We start from the raw sequence: 19261 nt of genomic DNA, 5'->3' as shown, positions 1-19261 counted from the left end.
CACTGCTTAGATATACTGGTCTATCTACTGCTTAGATATACTGGTCTATCCACTGCTTAGATATACTGGTCTATCCACTGCTTAGATATACTGGTCTATCTACTGCTTAGATATACTGGTCTATCCACTGCTTAGATATACTGGTCTATCTACTGCTTAGATATACTGGTCTATCCACTGCTTAGATATACTGGTCTATCCACTGCTTAGATATACTGGTCTATCTACTGCTTAGATATACTGGTCTATCCACTGCTTAGATATACTGGTCTATCTACTGCTTAGATATACTGGTCTATCCACTGCTTAGATATACTGGTGCATCTACTGCTTAGATATACTGGTCTATCTACTGCTTAGATATACTGGTCTATCCACTGCTTAGATATACTGGTCTATCCACTGCTTAGATATACTGGTCTATCTACTGCTTAGATATACTGGTCTATCCACTGCTTAGATATACTGGTCTATCCACTGCTTAGATATACTGGTCTATCTACTGCTTAGATATACTGGTCTATCCACTGCTTAGATATACTGGTCTATCAACTGCTTAGATATACTGGTCTATCCACTGCTTAGATATACTGGTCTATCTACTGCTTAGATATACTGGTCTATCTACTGCTTAGATATACTGGTCTATCCACTGCTTAGATATACTGGTCTATCTACTGCTTAGATATACTGGTCTATCCACTGCTTAGATATACTGGTCTATCCACTGCTTAGATATACTGGTCTATCTACTGCTTAGATATACTGGTCTATCCACTGCTTAGATATACTGGTCTATCCACTGCTTAGATATACTGGTCTATCCACTGCTTAGATATACTGGTCTAGCCACTGCTTAGATATACTGGTCTATCCACTGCTTAGATATACTGGTCTATCCACTGCTTAGATATACTGGTCTATCCACTGCTTAGATATACTGGTCTATCCACTGCTTAGATATACTGGTCACTGCTTAGATATACTGGTCTATCCACTGCTTAGATATACTGGTCACTGCTTAGATATACTGGTCTATCCACTGCTTAGATATACTGGTCTATCCACTGCTTAGCTATACTGGTCTATCCACTGCTTAGATATACTGGTCTATCCACTGCTTAGATATACTGGTCTATCTACTGCTTAGATATACTGGTCTATCCACTGCTTAGATATACTGGTCTATCTACTGCTTAGATATACTGGTCTATCCACTGCTTAGATATACTGGTCTATCCACTGCTTAGATATACTGGTCTATCTACTGCTTAGATATACTGGTCTATCCACTGCTTAGATATACTGGTCTATCCACTGCTTAGATATACGGGTCTATCCACTGCTTAGATATACTGGTCTATCCACTGCTTAGATATACTGGTCTATCCACTGCTTAGATATACTGGTCTATCTACTGCTTAGATATACTGGTCTATCCACTGCTTAGATATACTGGTCTATCCACTGCTTAGATATACTGGTGCATCTACTGCTTAGATATACTGGTCTATCCACTGCTTAGATATACTGGTCTATCCACTGCTTAGATATACTGGTCTATCCGCTGCTTAGATATACTGGTCTATCCACTGCTTAGATATACTGGTCTATCTACTGCTTAGATATACTGGTCTATCCACTGCTTAGATATACTGGTCTATCTACTGCTTAGATATACTGGTCTATCCACTGCTTAGATATACTGGTCTATCCACTGCTTAGATATACTGGTCTATCCACTGCTTAGATATACTGGTCTATCCACTGCTTAGATATACTGGTCTATCCACTGCTTAGATATACTGGTCTATCCACTGTGACAGACTGATTCTTGAGAGTGTTTTTTTTATCTCTTCCCAGGGTCCCCCTGGTCTCGCTGGCTTGAAAGGAACTCCTGGTGGTAAGGGAGAAAAGGTAAGGCTATGGCTACTTTAGAGAAGAGAAGGTTATCTCTCTCTTTATCTCTCTCTTTATCTCCATCGCTCTCTATATCTCCCTTGCTCTTTCAAAATTAACAACGTTTGTAGTTTACAGAGTCAACTCTTCAGTGTGATTTAATGTGGTAATTGAATATGTATACGTAATGTAATCTAATGTGTGGTCCCGTGTGGCTCAGTTGGTGGAGCAATGGTGTTTGCAATGCCAGGGTTGTGGGTTCGATTCCCACGGTGGGACCAGTATGGAAAATAAATTGTATGAAATGTATGCAATTCTCTACTGTAAGTCGCTCTGGATAAGAGCGTCTGCTAAATGACTTAAATGTAAAAAATGTAATGATCATTGGTTTTTAATAGCTAGCATGTAGCAGTAATAGTAGTCTAGTGGGCTTTGCAGTAGGCTATTCCTCTAGCTACAGCAGCGGAAGCCATAGACACACCATCATTGTTAAATACGACACTGTTATAAACAGAAGAATCCTTTACAGGCATAACTAAGGCAGTTTTCTGGCACCCGTGGACACAGAGTACATTAATAATGATGCAGGTGGTTTCAGCTCGTTAGTTTATTATACATATTGTTACTTGGCGTAATTGAACAACAAATGTTTGTTATAAACAAAGATATCAACAATTGTGATTTGTGTATGATTGATCACTACACCCCTCCAACAGCACGTGTCTGTGGATGTCCTGTATACACTATTTCTGCGACAGTTCATCTGGAGCTATTCCTCTCTATCTCCTGTTGGCCTATCTGTAATGTACTGTGTGAATATCCCATCTAACACTGTCCACCTCTCTTTCTCCCTCAACCTCTATCTCTCCCTCTCTCTCTCCTTCTCTCTCTCTCTCTTCCCCTCCTCTCTCTCTCTGTCCTTCGCTCTCTCTTCCCCTCCTCCTCTCTCTTTCTCTCTCTCTCTCTCCTCTCTCTCCTCTCTCTATCCCTCCTCCTTTATCTTTTTCTCTCTCTCTCCTTCTCTCTCTCTTCCCCTCCTCCTCTCTCTCTCTCTCTCTCTCTCTCTCTCTTCCCCTCCTCCTCTCTCTTTCACTCTCTCTCTCCTCTCTCTCTCTCTCTCTCTCTCTCTTCCCTCCTCCTCTCTCTTTCTCTCTCTCTCTCCTCTCTCTCCTCTCTCTCTATCCTCCTCCTTTATCTTTTTCTCTCTCTCTCTCTTCCCTCCTCCTCTCTCTTCCCCTCCTCCTCTCTCTTCCCCTCTGTCTCTCTCTGTCCTCCAGGGTCACCCTGGTCTGATTGGTCTAATTGCTCTCTCTCTGTCCTCCAGGGTCACCCTGGTCTGATTGGTCTAATTGGACCACCTGGTGAGTTTGGAGAGAAGGGAGACAGAGGCCTGCCTGGACCCCAGGGAACTGGTGGAGGCAAGGGAGACACTGTAAGTGTTAGCTCATTGGTTCATAGGACTATAAAGTGTCATCTCATTGGTTAATACTACTGTAAAGTGATACCTCATTGGTTCAAACTATTATAAAGTGGTTGAAGAATGCCTTCATGTAAAGTGCCATCTCATTGGTTAATACTACTGTAAAGGGTCATCTCATTGGTTAATACTGCGTCTCTGTAGGGTGTTGGCGGTTCTGCTGGTCCTCTTGGTCCTCCTGGTCCTCCTGGTATTCCTGTAAGTTCCTTGTCAAAACATCTTCATGTCTACCATTTCATTATGTTCATTAGTGTTATTGTTCACTGTGTGTGTGTGTGTGTGTCTCTTTTCTTAACCTAGGGACCTGTGGGCTCTAAGGGGTCCAAGGGATCAACCGTAAGTTCTGTTCATTAGAATCAATCAAATTCAATCAAATGTATTTATAAAGCCCTTCTTACATCAGCTGATGTCACAAAGTGCTGTACAGAAAGCATCGCTGTTGGAAGATCTCTCTGTCATGTGTGACTGGTGTGATAACTTCCATGTGTAATCTTGTGTCCTGTGTCTGTTTTAAGGGTGGAGCTGGGCAGAAAGGAGACACTGGTATGATTGGACCACCTGGAGCTCCTGTAAGTCAACATTTCCTCTCTCAACAAGAGCTCATATTCTTTCACAATTATCCACTTTAAATTGACCTTTTCGCCTATCTCTGATTGGCCAATTTCACTGACCCCTAACCTCTGTGCTCTTCCATTCAGGGTCCTCCTGGGGACATCATCCAGCCGCTGCCCATCCAGCAGGCGAGCAGGAAGAACAGACGCCAGGCGGAGGACGACGGCGTGCAGGGCGACGAGGCCGGAGGCATGGCAGATTATGACATGGAGGCCACAGCGGACATGGAGGACGTGTTCGGGTCCCTGAATAACTTGAAGCAGGACATCGAGAGGATGAAGTTCCCCATGGGAACACAGGACAACCCTGCCAGGACCTGTAACGACCTGCACCTCAGCCAGCCTGACTTCCCTGACGGTGGGTTAGAGATAGGATTCATTTTTCCTAGTCTGTTCACATGATAAATAACGGGACCAATCAGCTGTCTGGAGGGATGCTGTACTGCTGGTTCACGTTCTACCTGGTAGTTCATCATTGGCTAGCGTCTCTAATTGGCTAAAGACAGAGATTCCAGTCACCTGGTGTTAAAAGTAGTTGAATAGCCCTGGTACAGGATGTTTTACATTTGACCTTGCCATAGGTCGACAGTTCATCATGTTAATAACCTTGCCATAGGGCCCCATTATATGTTAATAACCTTGCCATAGGGCCCCAGTACAGCATGTTAATAACCTTGCCATAGGGCCCCAGTATATGTTAATAACCTTGCCATAGGGCCCCAGTATATGTTAATAACCTTGCCATAGGGCCCCAGTACATCATGTTAATAACCTTGCCATAGGGCCCCAGTACATCATGTTAATAACCTTGCCATAGGGCCCCAGTACAGCATGTTCATAACCTTGCCATAGGGCCCCAGTACATCATGTTCATAACCTTGCCATAGGGCCCCAGTACATCATGTTAATAACCTTGCCATAGGGCCCCAGTACAGCATGTTAATAACCTTGCCATAGGGCCCCAGTACATCATGTTAATAACCTTGCCATAGGGCCCCAGTACATCATGTTAATAACCTTGCCATAGGGCCCCAGTACAGCATGTTAATAACCTTGCCATAGGGCCCCAGTACATCATGTTAATAACCTTGCCATAGGGCCCCAGTACATCATGTTAATAACCTTGCCATAGGGCCCCAGTACAGCATGTTAATAACCTTGCCATAGGGCCCCAGTACAGCATGTTAATAACCTTGCCATAGGGCCCCAGTAGCCGCCATGGCCCCAGTGTTAATAACCGCCATGGGCCCCGTCCGCCCGCCATAGGGCCCCAGTACATCATGTTAATAACCTTGCCATAGGGCCCCAGTACAGCTGCCGCCATGGGCCCCGTCTCATGCAACCTTGCCATAGGGCCACAGTACATCATGTTCATAACCTTGCCATAGGGCCCCAGTACAGCATGTTAATAACCTTGCCATAGGGCCCCAGCCGCCGCCAGGGCCCCGTACTCATGTTAATAACATTGCCATAGGGCCCCAGTACAGCATGTTAATAACCTTGCCATAGGGCCCCAGTACATCATGTTAATAACCTTGCCATAGGGCCCCAGTACAGCATGTTAATAACCTTGCCATAGGGCCCCAGTACAGCATGTTAATAACCTTGCCATAGGGCCCCAGTACAGCATGTTAATAACCTTGCCATAGGGCCCCAGTACAGCATGTTAATAACCTTGCCATAGGGCCCCAGTACAGCATGTTAATAACCTTGCCATAGGGCCCCAGTACAGCATGTTAATAACCTTGCCATAGGGCCCCAGTACATCATATTAATGACTGTGTGTAATGTGTGTTGTGATGTTCAGGTGAATACTGGATCGATCCTAACCAGGGCTGTACTGGAGACTCCTTCAAGGTCTACTGTAACTTCACCGCTGGAGGAGAGACCTGTATCTACCCCGACAAGAAGTCCGCTGGTGTACGTTACTGGAAAACTATTTCTATAATGTCTATATGTCGTGTCTTTGGGGTACCATTAAACTGAAGACATGTTCATCAAATAACTCCCTGTAATTATTATCACGCGATTAAACTGATTAATCGTTTAATTGTAATTAACTAGGAGATCGGGGCACCAAGGAAAATATTCAGATTACAAAGTTATAATTTTCCTAATATAACTTTCCTATATTATAACATTATATATTATATTATATTATAGTATAGGCCGATTATCTTCTGGTTTAAATGGTGTATTTTACCTCGCGTCCAGTCTCATTCCAAACGTCGTAAATTGTTGTATCTGCACTAAAGTCATCCATACATCAATTGTCTTAAAATCATTTATTTACTAAACTAAGTAATTCACAGAAAGCATACAAACAGTAATTATCGTCACAAAGAATTGGTAGAGTAATGTGCCCTAGTGGGCTAAACAGGCATGGCTGGTGTCTTGTTAAACAAAGGGTCATAAAAAGTCAGCTGAGAAGGCACACAGAGTTCATTAATATTAACAATTGATATGCTTAGCCTTTGCACATGAACGCTCACTCATTCGGGAACAATTGCAATCAATATATATTTACGCTCAGTGTGTCGTCGGGATCCTTGTTGGAGAGTTTTTCTGTTGGAGAGTTCTCTCTCTCTCTCTCTCTCTCTCTCTCTCTCTCTCTCTCTCTCTCTCTCTCTCGGTTAGAATGGATCTTTCAAAGCGACATTCATTAATGTTGTTATAGAATGGATGTTTCGTTGGTCTTCGCGTTCAATGATATAATTTACTTAGCTGCAGACTAATAATTAATATCAAAGACTTGTTCTTATTCTGTCGGTCTCGATAGTCTAAAAGTTTAACCACGTGGTATAGTTAACTTTCAGTAGAGGACTTGGATGGTAAAACCTTGGCTCTCTCTTCTGAGGTAAGCTGGTCTGAAGAAAGTAAATCAGGGTGGGGTTTTATACGTGAACATAGAACAGGCTTGTCACATGACGCCTTGTCCTGTCCATGTCCCTGGGGGGGGCGTGCCGATGACTGAGTTAAGCTTGGTACAGAAATACAATTCTATCACATTAGCATCAGTACATAGCATCTCAATGTATTACAAATAGCATTTTATACAACCATCTGGATGCAAGTCCCATAGCTGAGGCTATTATATAAACAGTTTTATGGTAATATGGCTATATTGTCTCTTCTGAGTATCACAAAATTGTACCAAGCGGACCAGTTCGTAGCTGGATTCTTCACCAATCTTTTATACCTTCTCCAGAACATAAATGTCGTTCGGTTCCCCAATTCTGTGAGTTGGAAGAATTTCCTGTGTCTCTCTATGAAACCCCTCTGTGTCTCAACTGGGCCATGCGGCAGGAGATTCTCCTCTAGAATTTCACCACCCCTTCACACAGGGCCTGGGTGGGGGGAGGTAGGTTGGGGGATGGTGCAAGGGGGAGGGGGTCAACTGTCCTCCCTGTACTCAAAGAGGGCAACGTCATGACACTATAGATACAAGAACACGTCGCAGTCAATTTGAACCTGTATTTTCATACTCACTGTTAGACCTATTCTGTATATATATATATATATATATATATATATATATATATATATATATATATATATATTGTATTGAGAGACATTAACAGTTAGCCTGTTGTTTTATTTCTGTGTATTTTGTGTAACAGGTCAGAATCTCTAACTGGCCCAAGGAGGCTCCGGGATCATGGTTCAGTGAATTCAAACGGGGAAAAATAGTAAGTAGAGAAAATATCCAACTCTCAAAGCAGTTATAGATTTATGAAATTCAAAATCACTTTCATTGACAACTGTCACCTTTTCTCTACCTCTCCTCTCTCCCATCCTCCCTCTACCTCCTCTGTCCCCTGCCCCTGCCCTCTACCCCCCCATCTCCCCCTCTACCTCACCCTCTGCCTCCTCCCCTCTACCTCCCCTCTCTCCCCCTCCCCTCTACCTCCCCCTCTACCTCCCCCTCACCCTCTCCCCTCTACCTCCCCCTTTCCCTCTCCCCTCTACCTCCCCCTCTACCTCCCCCAGTTGAACTATGTGGACATGGAGGAGAACACGATCCAGACAGTCCAGATGACCTTCCTGAAGCTGCTCAGCTCAACGGCCCGTCAGAACTTCACCTACATCTGCCACCAGTCTGTAGCCTGGTACGATGCCAAGGCAGATGGCTACGACAAGGCTCTACGCTTCCTGGGTTACAACGACGAGGAGATGTCCTACGATAATAACCCCTTCATCAAGGCGCTTTCGGACGGATGCTCAGTAAGGACACAGTATAGATTATATACAGTTAGGCTATATTATATACAGTGTTTACGTTATATTATACAGGTTATATTATATACAGGTTATATTATATACAGGTTATATTATATACAGTATGTAGATTATATTATATACTGGTTATATTATATACAGGTTATATTATATACAGGTTAAAATATATACAGTATGTAGATTATATTATATACAGGTTATATTATATACAGTATGTAGATTATATTATATACAGGTTATATTATATACAGTATTTAGGTTATATTATACAGGTTATATTATATACAGGTTATATTATATACAGGTTATATTATATACAGTGTTTAGGTTATATTATATACAGGTTAAATAATATACAGGTTATATTATATACAGTATTTAGGTTATATTATACAGGTTATATTATATACAGGTTATATTATATACAGGTTATATTATATACAGGTTATATTATATACAGTATTTAGGTTATATTATACAGGTTATATTATATACAGGTTATATTATATACAGTATTTAGGTTATATTATACAGGTTATATTATATACAGGTTATATAATATACAGGTTATATTATATACAGGTTATATTATATACAGGTTATATTATATACAGTATGTAGATTATATTATATACAGGTTATATTATATACAGTATGTAGATTATATTATATATAGGTTATATTATATACAAGTTATATTATATACAGTATGTAGATTATATTATATACAGGTTATATTATATACAGGTTATATTATATACAGTATGTGGATTATTTTATATACATTATGTAGGTTATATTATATACAGTGTTTAGGATATGCTATATACAGTATTTAGGTTATATTAGATAGAGTATGTAGATTATATTATATATAGGTTATATTATATACAGGTTATATTATATACAGGTTAAAATATATACAGTATGTAGATTATATTATATACAGGTTATATTATATACAGGTTATATTATTTACAGGTTATATTATATACAGGTTATATTATATACAGGTTAAAATATTTACAGTATGTAGATTATATTATATACAGGTTATATTATATACAGTATGTAGATTATATTATATACAGGTTATATTATATACAGGTTATATTATATACAGGTTATATTATATACAGTATGTAGATTATATTATACAGATTATATTATATACAGGTTATATTATATGCAGGTTATATTATATACAGGTTATATTATATACAGGTTATATTGTATACCGGTTATATTATATACAGGTTATATTATATATAGGTTATATTATATACAGTATGTAGATTATATTATATACAGGTTATATTATATACAGGTTATATTATATACAGGTTATATTATATACAGTATGTAGATTATATTATATACAGGTTATATTATATACAGGTTATATTATACAGGTTATATTATATACAGGTTATATTATATATAGGTTATATTATATACAGTATGTAGATTATATTATATACAGGTTATATTATATACAGGTTATATTATATACAGTATGTAGATTATATTATATACAGGTTATATTATATACAGTATGTAGGTTATATTATATACAGGTTATATTATATACAGGTTATATTATATACAGTATGTAGATTATATTATATACAGGTTATATTATATACAGGTTATATTATATACAGTATGTGGATTATTTTATATACATTATGTAGGTTATATTATATACAGTGTTTAGGATATGCTATATACAGTATTTAGGTTATATTAGATAGGTTATGTTATTTACAGGTTATATAATATACAGGTTATATTATATACAGGTTATATTATATACAGGTTATATTATATACAGTATGTAGATTATATTATATACAGGTTATATTATATACAGTATGTAGATTATATTATATATAGGTTATATTATATACAGGTTATATTATATACAGTATGTGGATTATTTTATATACATTATGTAGGTTATATTATATACAGTGTTTAGGATATGCTATATACAGTATTTAGGTTATATTAGATAGAGTATGTAGATTATATTATATATAGGTTATATTATATACAGGTTATATTATATACAGGTTAAAATATATACAGTATGTAGATTATATTATATACAGGTTATATTATATACAGGTTATATTATTTACAGGTTATATTATATACAGGTTATATTATATACAGGTTAAAATATTTACAGTATGTAGATTATATTATATACAGGTTATATTATATACAGTATGTAGATTATATTATATACAGGTTATATTATATACAGGTTATATTATATACAGTATGTAGATTATATTATACAGGTTATATTATATACAGGTTATATTATATACAGGTTATATTATATACAGGTTATATTATATACAGGTTATATTGTATACCGGTTATATTATATACAGGTTATATTATATATAGGTTATATTATATACAGTATGTAGATTATATTATATACAGGTTATATTATATACAGGTTATATTATATACAGGTTATATTATATACAGTATGTAGATTATATTATATACAGGTTATATTATATACAGGTTATATTATACAGGTTATATTATATACAGGTTATATTATATATAGGTTATATTATATACAGTATGTAGATTATATTATATACAGGTTATATTATATACAGGTTATATTATATACAGGTTATATTATATACAGTATGTAGATTATATTATATACAGGTTATATTATATACAGTATGTAGGTTATATTATATACAGGTTATATTATATACAGGTTATATTATATACAGTATGTAGATTATATTATATACAGGTTATATTATATACAGGTTATATTATATACAGTATGTGGATTATTTTATATACATTATGTAGGTTATATTATATACAGTGTTTAGGATATGCTATATACAGTATTTAGGTTATATTAGATAGGTTATGTTATTTACAGGTTATATTGATCCTGGTAACTGGTAGTTCTTTATCAGATCTTGATCACCACAGTAACTCCATTCCACTCTCCCCCCTCCTCCGCCTTCCCTTCCACTCTCCCCCCTCCTCCGCCTTCCACTCTCCCCCCTCCTCCGCCTTCCCTTCCACTCTCCCCCCTCCTCCGCCTTCCACTCTCCCCCCTCCTCCGCCTTCCACTCTCCCCCCTCCTCCGTCTTCCATTCCACTCTCCCCCCTCCTCCGCCTTCCATTCCACTCTCCCCCCTCCTCCGCCTTCCATTCCACTCTCCCCCCTCCTCCGCCTTCCCTTCCACTCTCCCCCCTCCTCCGCCTTCCCTTCCACTCTCCCCCCTCCTCCGCCTTCCCTTCCACTCTCCCCCCTCCTCCGCCTTCCACTCTCCCCCCTCCTCCGCCTTCCACTCTCCCCCCTCCTCCGCCTTCCCTTCCACTCTCCCCCCTCCTCCGCCTTCCACTCTCCCCCCTCCTCCGCCTTCCACTCTCCCCCCTCCTCCGTCTTCCACTCTCCCCCCTCCTCCGCCTTCCACTCTCCCCCCTCCTCCGCCTTCCATCCCACTCTCCCCCCTCCTCCGTCTTCCATTCCACTCTCCCCCCTCCTCCGCCTTCCCTTCCACTCTCCCCCCTCCTCCGTCTTCCCTTCCACTCTCCCCCCTCCTCCGCCTTCCACTCTCCCCCTCTCCGCCGCCTTCCATTCCACTCTCCCCCCTCCTCCGTCTTCCATTCCACTCTCCCCCCTCCTCCGCCTTCCCTTCCACTCTCCCCCCTCCTCCGCCTTCCCTTCCACTCTCCCCCCTCCTCCGCCTTCCCTTCCACTCTCCCCCCTCCTCCGCCTTCCCTTCCACTCTCCCCCCTCCTCCGTCTTCCATTCCACTCTCCCCCCTCCTCCGTCTTCCACTCTCCCCCCTCCTCCGCCTTCCCTTCCACTCTCCCCCCTCCTCCGCCTTCCATTCCACTCTCCCCCCTCCTCCGCCTTCCATTCCACTCTCCCCCCTCCTCCGTCTTCCATTCCACTCTCCCCCCTCCTCCGCCTTCCATTCCACTCTCCCCCCTCCTCCGCCTTCCATTCCACTCTCCCCCCTCCTCTGCCTTCCCTTCCACTATCCCCCCTCCTCCGTCTTCCCTTCCACTCTCCCCCCTCCTCCGCCTGCCCTTCCACTATCCCCCCTCCTTCCATTCTGTCCTCTCCAGCTGAAGTCGGGCTACTCCAAGACGGTGATGGAGATAAACACTCCTCGCATCGACCAGGTGCCCATCATCGACGTCATGTTCAATGACTTCGGTGAACCCAGCCAGCGGTTCGGTTTCGAGGTGGGCCCTGTCTGCTTCATGGGCTAGGACCTGACCACCCCCCCCCCCCCCCCCCCACTCCACCCACCACCCCACCACCACCACTCCTCGACCAGCTGAAGGACAGGGTTTTAGAGGGCGTTCTGTTCCATGCATGCCTTGTACTGCCAAATGAATACCTGACATCAATCACTCACCCGCCCTATTCTCCACTCGACCTGGCCTCAGGCTTCTAAACCAAACCTGTGTTTTTATATCCTTGATAAGATGATCAGACCACCAGCACGCTGCCCAACCCCCCTCCTCCTCTGCCCTGTCATAGAAGCATTGTCCCAGGGGAATACTCCTCGCCCTTGTAGGGCCAATCACATAGTGACTTTAACTTGTAACAAGGAGGGAGTGGCATAAGGAATAAAGGACGTTTGATGCCGTGGACGGACAGTGGTGCACTTTCAGCAAACAGAGGGAGGATCCACTCACTCCAACGCCCAAGCCCCCCCCTTTCCTCTCCTCGTCTTCCCCCTTCTCCTACCTTACCCCATGACCTTATCTAGGGAGACGTTCCACTCACCTGCCAAGCCCCCTTCCTCCCTTTGCCTCCCCCAGCCCAGCCTCCCTGTCTGGAAGCTCCAGTCCTCTCCTCCCTCCCCCAGCCCAGCCCAGCCTCCCTGTCTGGAAGCTCCAGTCCTCCCTCCCCCAGCCCAGCCTCCCTGTCTGGTAGCTCCAGTCCTCCCTCCCCCAGCCCAGCCTCCCTGTCTGGTAGCTCCAGTCCTCTCCTCCCTCCCCCAGCCCAGCCTCCCTGTCTGGAAGCTCCAGTCCTCACCTCCCTCCCCCAGCCCAGCCTCCCTGTCTGGAAGCTCCAGTCCTCCCTTCCCCAGCCCAGCCTCCCTATCTGGAAGCTCCAGTCCTCTCCTCCCTCCCCCAGCCCAGCCTCCCTGTCTGGAAGCTCCAGTCCTCCCTCCCCCAGCCCAGCCTCCCTGTCTGGTAGCTCCAGTCCTCTCTTCCCTCCCTCAGCCCAGCCTCCCTGTCTGGTAGCTCCAGTCTTCTCCTCCCTCCCTCCCCCAGCCCAGCCTCCCTGTCTGGAAGCTCCAGTCCTCCCTCCCTCCCCCAGCCCAGCCTCCCTGTCTGGAAGCTCCAGTCCTCCCTCCCTCCCCCAGCCCAGCCTCCCTGTCTGGTAGCTCCAGTCCTCTCCTCCCTCCCTCCCTCCCCCAGCCCAGCCTCCCTGTCTGGTAGCTCCAGTCCTCTCCTCCCTCCCTCCCTCCCCCAGCCCAGCCTCCCTGTCTGGTAGCTCCAGTCCTCTCCTCCCTCCCTCCCTCCCCCAGCCCAGCCTCCCTGTCTGGAAGCTCCAGTCCTCTCCTCCCTCCCCCAGCCCAGCCTCCCTGTCTGGAAGCTCCAGTCCTCTCCTCCCTCCCCCAGCCCAGCCTCCCTGTCTGGTAGCTCCAGTCCTCTCCTCTCCTCTCCTCCCCCAGCCCAGCCTCCCTGTCTGGTAGCTCCAGTCCTCTCCTCCCTCCCTCCCCCAGCCCAGCCTCCCTGTCTGGTAGCTCCAGTCCTCTCCTCCCTCCCTCCCTCCCTCCCTCCCCCAGCCCAGCCTCCCTGTCTGGAAGCTCCAGTCCTCTCCTCCCCCCCCCTCCCCCAGCCCAGCCTCCCTGTCTGGTAGCTCTAGTCCTCTCCTCTCCTCTCCTCCCTCCCCCAGCCCAGCCTCCCTGTCTGGTAGCTCCAGTCCTCTCCTCTCCTCCCTCCCCCAGCCCAGCCTCCCTGTCTGGTAGCTCCAGTCCTCTCCTCTCCTCTCCCTCCCCCAGCCCAGCCTCCCTGTCTGGTAGCTCCAGTCCTCTCCTCTCCTCCCCCAGCCCAGCCTCCCGGTCTGGAAACTCCAGTGCTGTTCCAGATACAACCACAGAGGTGCTTCTGTGCGGAACACAGAACACCAAAGGTGCTACAAAAAAGTGCATTTTTATAAACTGTAATTATTATTATTATTATTATTTTGTACAATACTGTTCTCTTTCTGAGTCCACTCTTCAAAAAAAAACATGCATGTGTAACAAGGCTCTTAATAAAATGTTTTAATAATGTTTTAATAAATAAATGTTAGTAACACTATATAGAAAATACATTTGCAATAAATATATTTGTTTGTTTTAAATGTCTGTTGAGAAACGAATTGGTAAGTAAGTAAGTAGTCCTATGTTGTTGTTGTTTGTGCAATACAATGTTAATATCAGCAGTTGAATACAAATCGTCTCTATTTTGTAATTATGAAGAATCTCCTTTGTAAATATTGACCATTATAAAGCACTTAAAGCATTTTTCTCCCCCTCCAAGACTATACTATACTCTAATCTACTCTACAGTGAAGGGTTATACACATAGTAGGCCTATATATATATTTATATGGTTACTAAGGGTTACTAAACCAAATTGAACAACAACAATCAACTCAAAGTGAGCTGTCTAAACAGGACTTGTTGTTTCAAACTATTAAATCTTGTTTTTTTTTCTTCTTATTTGTGCCCGCTAAATCAAGAATGAATAATGTAAAAATGTCCACAAAGCCAATAGGTATTGTCCTCTCAACTAAAGCTTCTTCTGCCAGGTATATAGGATCCCACAGAATGGTATACCTCAATCGCTCTACGTACATTAAAGTTGAGACTCTATAGGATGGATGACAAACCTTGATGTATACAATTAAGTTTATATATTTGGGTGGGGAAAAATAAAAATACTTATTTGTGTTGGTTCTTCATGTCCAATTCCTAACAGTTTGTGAATGATGCCAAATAAATGAGCTCATTGTACAGTTATACCATTTTCCTGTAACAGTAATGAGGAAATGTTTCCATGTGCTTTTGATGGTTGATTCATATTAAAACTGGATTCTGAACAGTGTCGATTTGACCATCTGTATTCTTCACTATCTCTAGTGATTCCATGATGATTCCATGGCGCTTTATTATGACAGATTATTCTTCCCTTTCATCAAAGGATTAAATAATCCTAATCTTAAACATTGTCAGGTTAGGCTAATCTGTGGTGTGATATGTCTGGGTCATGGTGCTTCTGTTTCTACCCACAATGCCGAGGTACACCCCCAACTGGTTCTGTCTCCAAGCGCCTCTCTCTCTGTCCTATTCCGACCCAGACTTTGATCGTGACGTTTACATCGCCCTCTCCTTCCTTCTGTCACAATATGACAGCAGTAAAAGTTGAACCAGAGAGAAACATCTAAACCTTTCAAACCTGTGCAATTATGTTTACAGCTTGTTGTAAAAATAATATAAAATAAATGTTTTGATAACTTGCCAAATGCATATTCAAATAGAGACAATAGTTTGCATTCACTTGAAGACATCTCATAAATGAAATACTTTTATTCAACTGTAACTGTGAGTATTTATTGAAGTGATACAACCCTCTGAGTTTGGTGTAACAGCCATGGTGGCCATGCTGAAACGGTATGAAAGGTACAGACAGTTGGCATCACATGACGTTTCCCTAGGCCCTAGGTCTGTAAACACTGTACTGCTTTATTCCACATAACGTTTCCCTAGGCCCTAGGTCTGTAAACACTGTACAGCTTTATTCCACATGATGTTTCCCTAGGCCCTAGGTCTGTAAACACTGTACAGCTTTATTCCACATAACGTTTCCCTAGGTCTGTAAACACTGTACAGCTTTATTCCACATGACGTTTCCCTAGGCCCTAGGTCTGTAAACACTGTACAGCGTTATTCCACATGACGTTTCCCTAGGCCCTTGGTCTGTAAACACTGTACAGCTTTATTCCACATGACGTTTCCCTAGGCCCTAGGTCTGTAAACAATGTACAGCTTTATTCCACATGGCCACAGTGGGATGGCAGTTCTGCTAGCTTCTCAGGATTAACTTTAGGGCAAAGTCTTCCTTACCCTGACAGACCAGGAGGTGGCGCAGGAGAAGAAGACTGACATGTTACGTGTCCCCAAACAATTGTGTTTTTTTTGTTTGTTTATTTGCGTTGTTCGTAACTTATTTTTTAAACTTATTTTGTACATAATGTTGCCGCTATCGTCTCTTATGACCGAAAATAACGTCTGGACATCAGGACTGTGATCACTCACTACGGACTGACAGAATCCTTTTTTCCTTTAACGAGTCTGACGAGCCTGACGTGAACAATATACTGTTTTCTCGGGAACAGGCCCAGATCCCTGTGATTTGCGTGAAGAGGAGGTGGAGAAAAAGGGGCCAGAGGGCGGGCTGCCTTCTGAGAATTCGTAGGTGATCGAATAAACCCCCACTTCCTTCCATTCTGCTAGCAAACGTGCAATCTTTGGAGAATACAATTTATGACCTATGCGGAAGATTAAACTACCAACGGGACATTCCAAACTGTAATATCTTATGCTTCACGGAGTCGTGGCTGAACAACACCACTATCAACATACAGCTGGATGGTTATAAGCTGCTGTACCGGCTGGACAGAACAGCGGTGTCTGGTAAGACAAGGGGCGGAGAACTATGTATTTTTGTAAATAACAGATGGTGCACAATATTTAAGGAAGTCTCGGGCTAATGCTCGCCAGAGGTAGAGTATCTCATGATAAGCTGTAGACCACACTATCTATCTAGAGAGTTTTCATCTGTATTTTTCGTAGCTGTTTACATACCACCACAGTCAGAGGCTGGCACTAAGACAGCATTGAAGGAGCTGTATTACGCCATAAGCAAACAACAAAATGCTCACCCAGAGGCGGCGCTTCTAGTAGCCGGGGACTTTGATGCAGGGAAACTTAAATCTGTTTTACCAATTTTATATCAGCATGTTAAATGTGCAACCAGAGGGAAAAAAAACTCTGGGCCACCTTTACTCCAGACACAGAGATGCATACAAAGCTCTCCCTCACCCTCCATTGGGCAACTCTGACCATAATTCTATCCTCCTGATTCCGGCTAACAAAAATTAAAGCAGGAAGCACTAGTGACTAGATCAATAAAAAAGTGGTCAGATGAAGCAGATGCTAAGCTACAGGACTGTGTTGAAAGCACAGACTGGAATATGTTCCGGGATTCCTCCGATGGCATTGAGGAGTACACCACATCAGTCACTGGCTTTATCAATAAGTGCATCGATGACATCGTTCCCACAGTGACCGTATGTACATACCCCAACCAGAAGCCATGGATTGCAGGCAACATCCGCACTGAGCTAAAGGGTAGAGCTGCCGCTTTCAAGGAGCGGGACACTAACCCGGAAGCTTATAAGAAATCCCTCTATGTCCTCCGACGAACCATCACACAGGCAAAGTGTCAATACAGGACTAAGATCAAATTGTACTACACCGGCTCTGGTGCTCGTCAAATGTGGCAGGGCTTGCAAACTATTACAGACTACAAAGGGAAGCACAGCCAAGAGCTGCCCAGTGGCACGAGTCTACCAGATAAGCTAAACTAGTTATATTCTTGCTTCGAGGCAAATAACACTGAAACAGGCATGAGAGCACTAGCTGTTCCGGAAGACTGTGTGATCACGCTGTCCACAGCCAATGTAAGACCTTTAAATATGTCAACATTCACAAGGCCGCTGGGCCAGACGGATTACCAGGATGTGTACAGCGAGCATGCGCTGACCAACTGGAAAGTGTCTTCTCAGACATTTTCAACCTCTCCCTGACTGAGTCTGTAACACCAACATGTTTCAAGCAGACCACCATAGTGCCTGTGCCCAAGAACACTAAGGTTACCTGCCTAAATGACTACAGACCCATAGCACTCACGACTGTAGCCATGAAGTGCTTTGAAAGGCTGGTCATGTTTATCCCAGAAACCCTAGACCCACTCCAATTTGCATACCGCCCCAACAGATCCACAGATGATGCAATCTCTATTGCACTCCACACTGCCCTTTCACACCTGGAAAAAAGGAACACATATGTGAGAATGCTATTCATTGACTACAGCTCAGTGTTCAACACCATAGTACCCTCAAAGCTGATCACTAAGCTAAGGACCCTGGGACTAAACACCTCCCTCTGCAACTGGATCCTGGACTTCCTGACGGGCCGCTCCCAGGTGGTAAGGGTAGGTAGCAACACATCCGCCATGGTGATCCTCAACACTGGGGTGCATGCTCAGTGCTCAGTCCCCTCCTGTACTCCCTGTTCACTCATGACTGCACAGCTTGGCACAACTCCAAAACCATCATTAAGTTTGCCAATGACACAGCAGTGGTAGGCCTGATCACTGACAATGACGAGACAGCCTATAGGGAGGAGGTCAGAGACCTGGCCAGATGGTGCCAGGACAACAACCTCTCCCTCAATGTTGACAGCACAAAGGAGATGATGGTGGACTACAGGAAAAAGATGACCGAGCACACCCCCATTCTCATCGACGGGGCTGCAGTGGAGCAGGTTGAGAACTTCAAGTTCCTTAGTGTCCACATCACCAACACACTAGCATGGTCTAAGCACACCAAGTCAAAGAGGGCACGACAAAACCTATTCCCCCTCAGGAGACTGAAAAGATTTGTCATGAGTCATCAGATCCTCAAAAGGTTCTACAGCTGCACCATCAAGAGCATCCTGACTGGTTGCATCACTGCCTGGTAGGGCAACTGCTCGGCCTCTGACCGCAAGGCACTACACAGGGTATTGCGAACGGCCCAGTACGTCACTGGGGCCAAGCTTCCTGCCATCCAGGACCTCTATACCAGGCGGTGTCAGAGGAAGGCTCTAAAAATTGGCAAAGACTCCAGCCGCCCTAGTCATAGACTGTTCTCTCTGCTACTGCATGGCAAGCTGTACCGGAGCACCAA

At 43.3% G+C, this 19261-nt stretch overlaps 1 protein-coding gene across 1 annotated transcript in view; it reads left to right on the top strand.

Annotated features, from left to right (window-relative positions):
- The window catches only part of LOC106596897 (collagen alpha-1(XI) chain), a 184425-nt gene extending 169071 nt beyond the window's left edge, over window positions 1-15354 (top strand). The window contains exons 55-64 of the mRNA XM_045714451.2: window positions 1864-1917; window positions 3224-3331; window positions 3521-3574; window positions 3677-3712; window positions 3892-3945; window positions 4075-4345; window positions 5795-5907; window positions 7608-7676; window positions 7978-8211; window positions 12367-15354. Of these exons, the coding sequence (XP_045570407.2) occupies window positions 1864-1917; window positions 3224-3331; window positions 3521-3574; window positions 3677-3712; window positions 3892-3945; window positions 4075-4345; window positions 5795-5907; window positions 7608-7676; window positions 7978-8211; window positions 12367-12513 (1140 nt within the window). The 3' untranslated portion in view covers window positions 12514-15354. The remainder of the gene's footprint in view (window positions 1-1863; window positions 1918-3223; window positions 3332-3520; window positions 3575-3676; window positions 3713-3891; window positions 3946-4074; window positions 4346-5794; window positions 5908-7607; window positions 7677-7977; window positions 8212-12366) is intronic.
- The last annotated feature ends 3907 nt before the right edge of the window (window positions 15355-19261 follow it).

The sequence above is a fragment of the Salmo salar genome, chromosome 03, assembly GCF_965601325.2.
Source record: "Salmo salar chromosome 03, fSalSal1, whole genome shotgun sequence".
Classification (NCBI taxonomy): Eukaryota; Metazoa; Chordata; class Actinopteri; order Salmoniformes; family Salmonidae; genus Salmo; species Salmo salar.
This window is presented reverse-complemented; position numbering and strand designations above follow the sequence as displayed.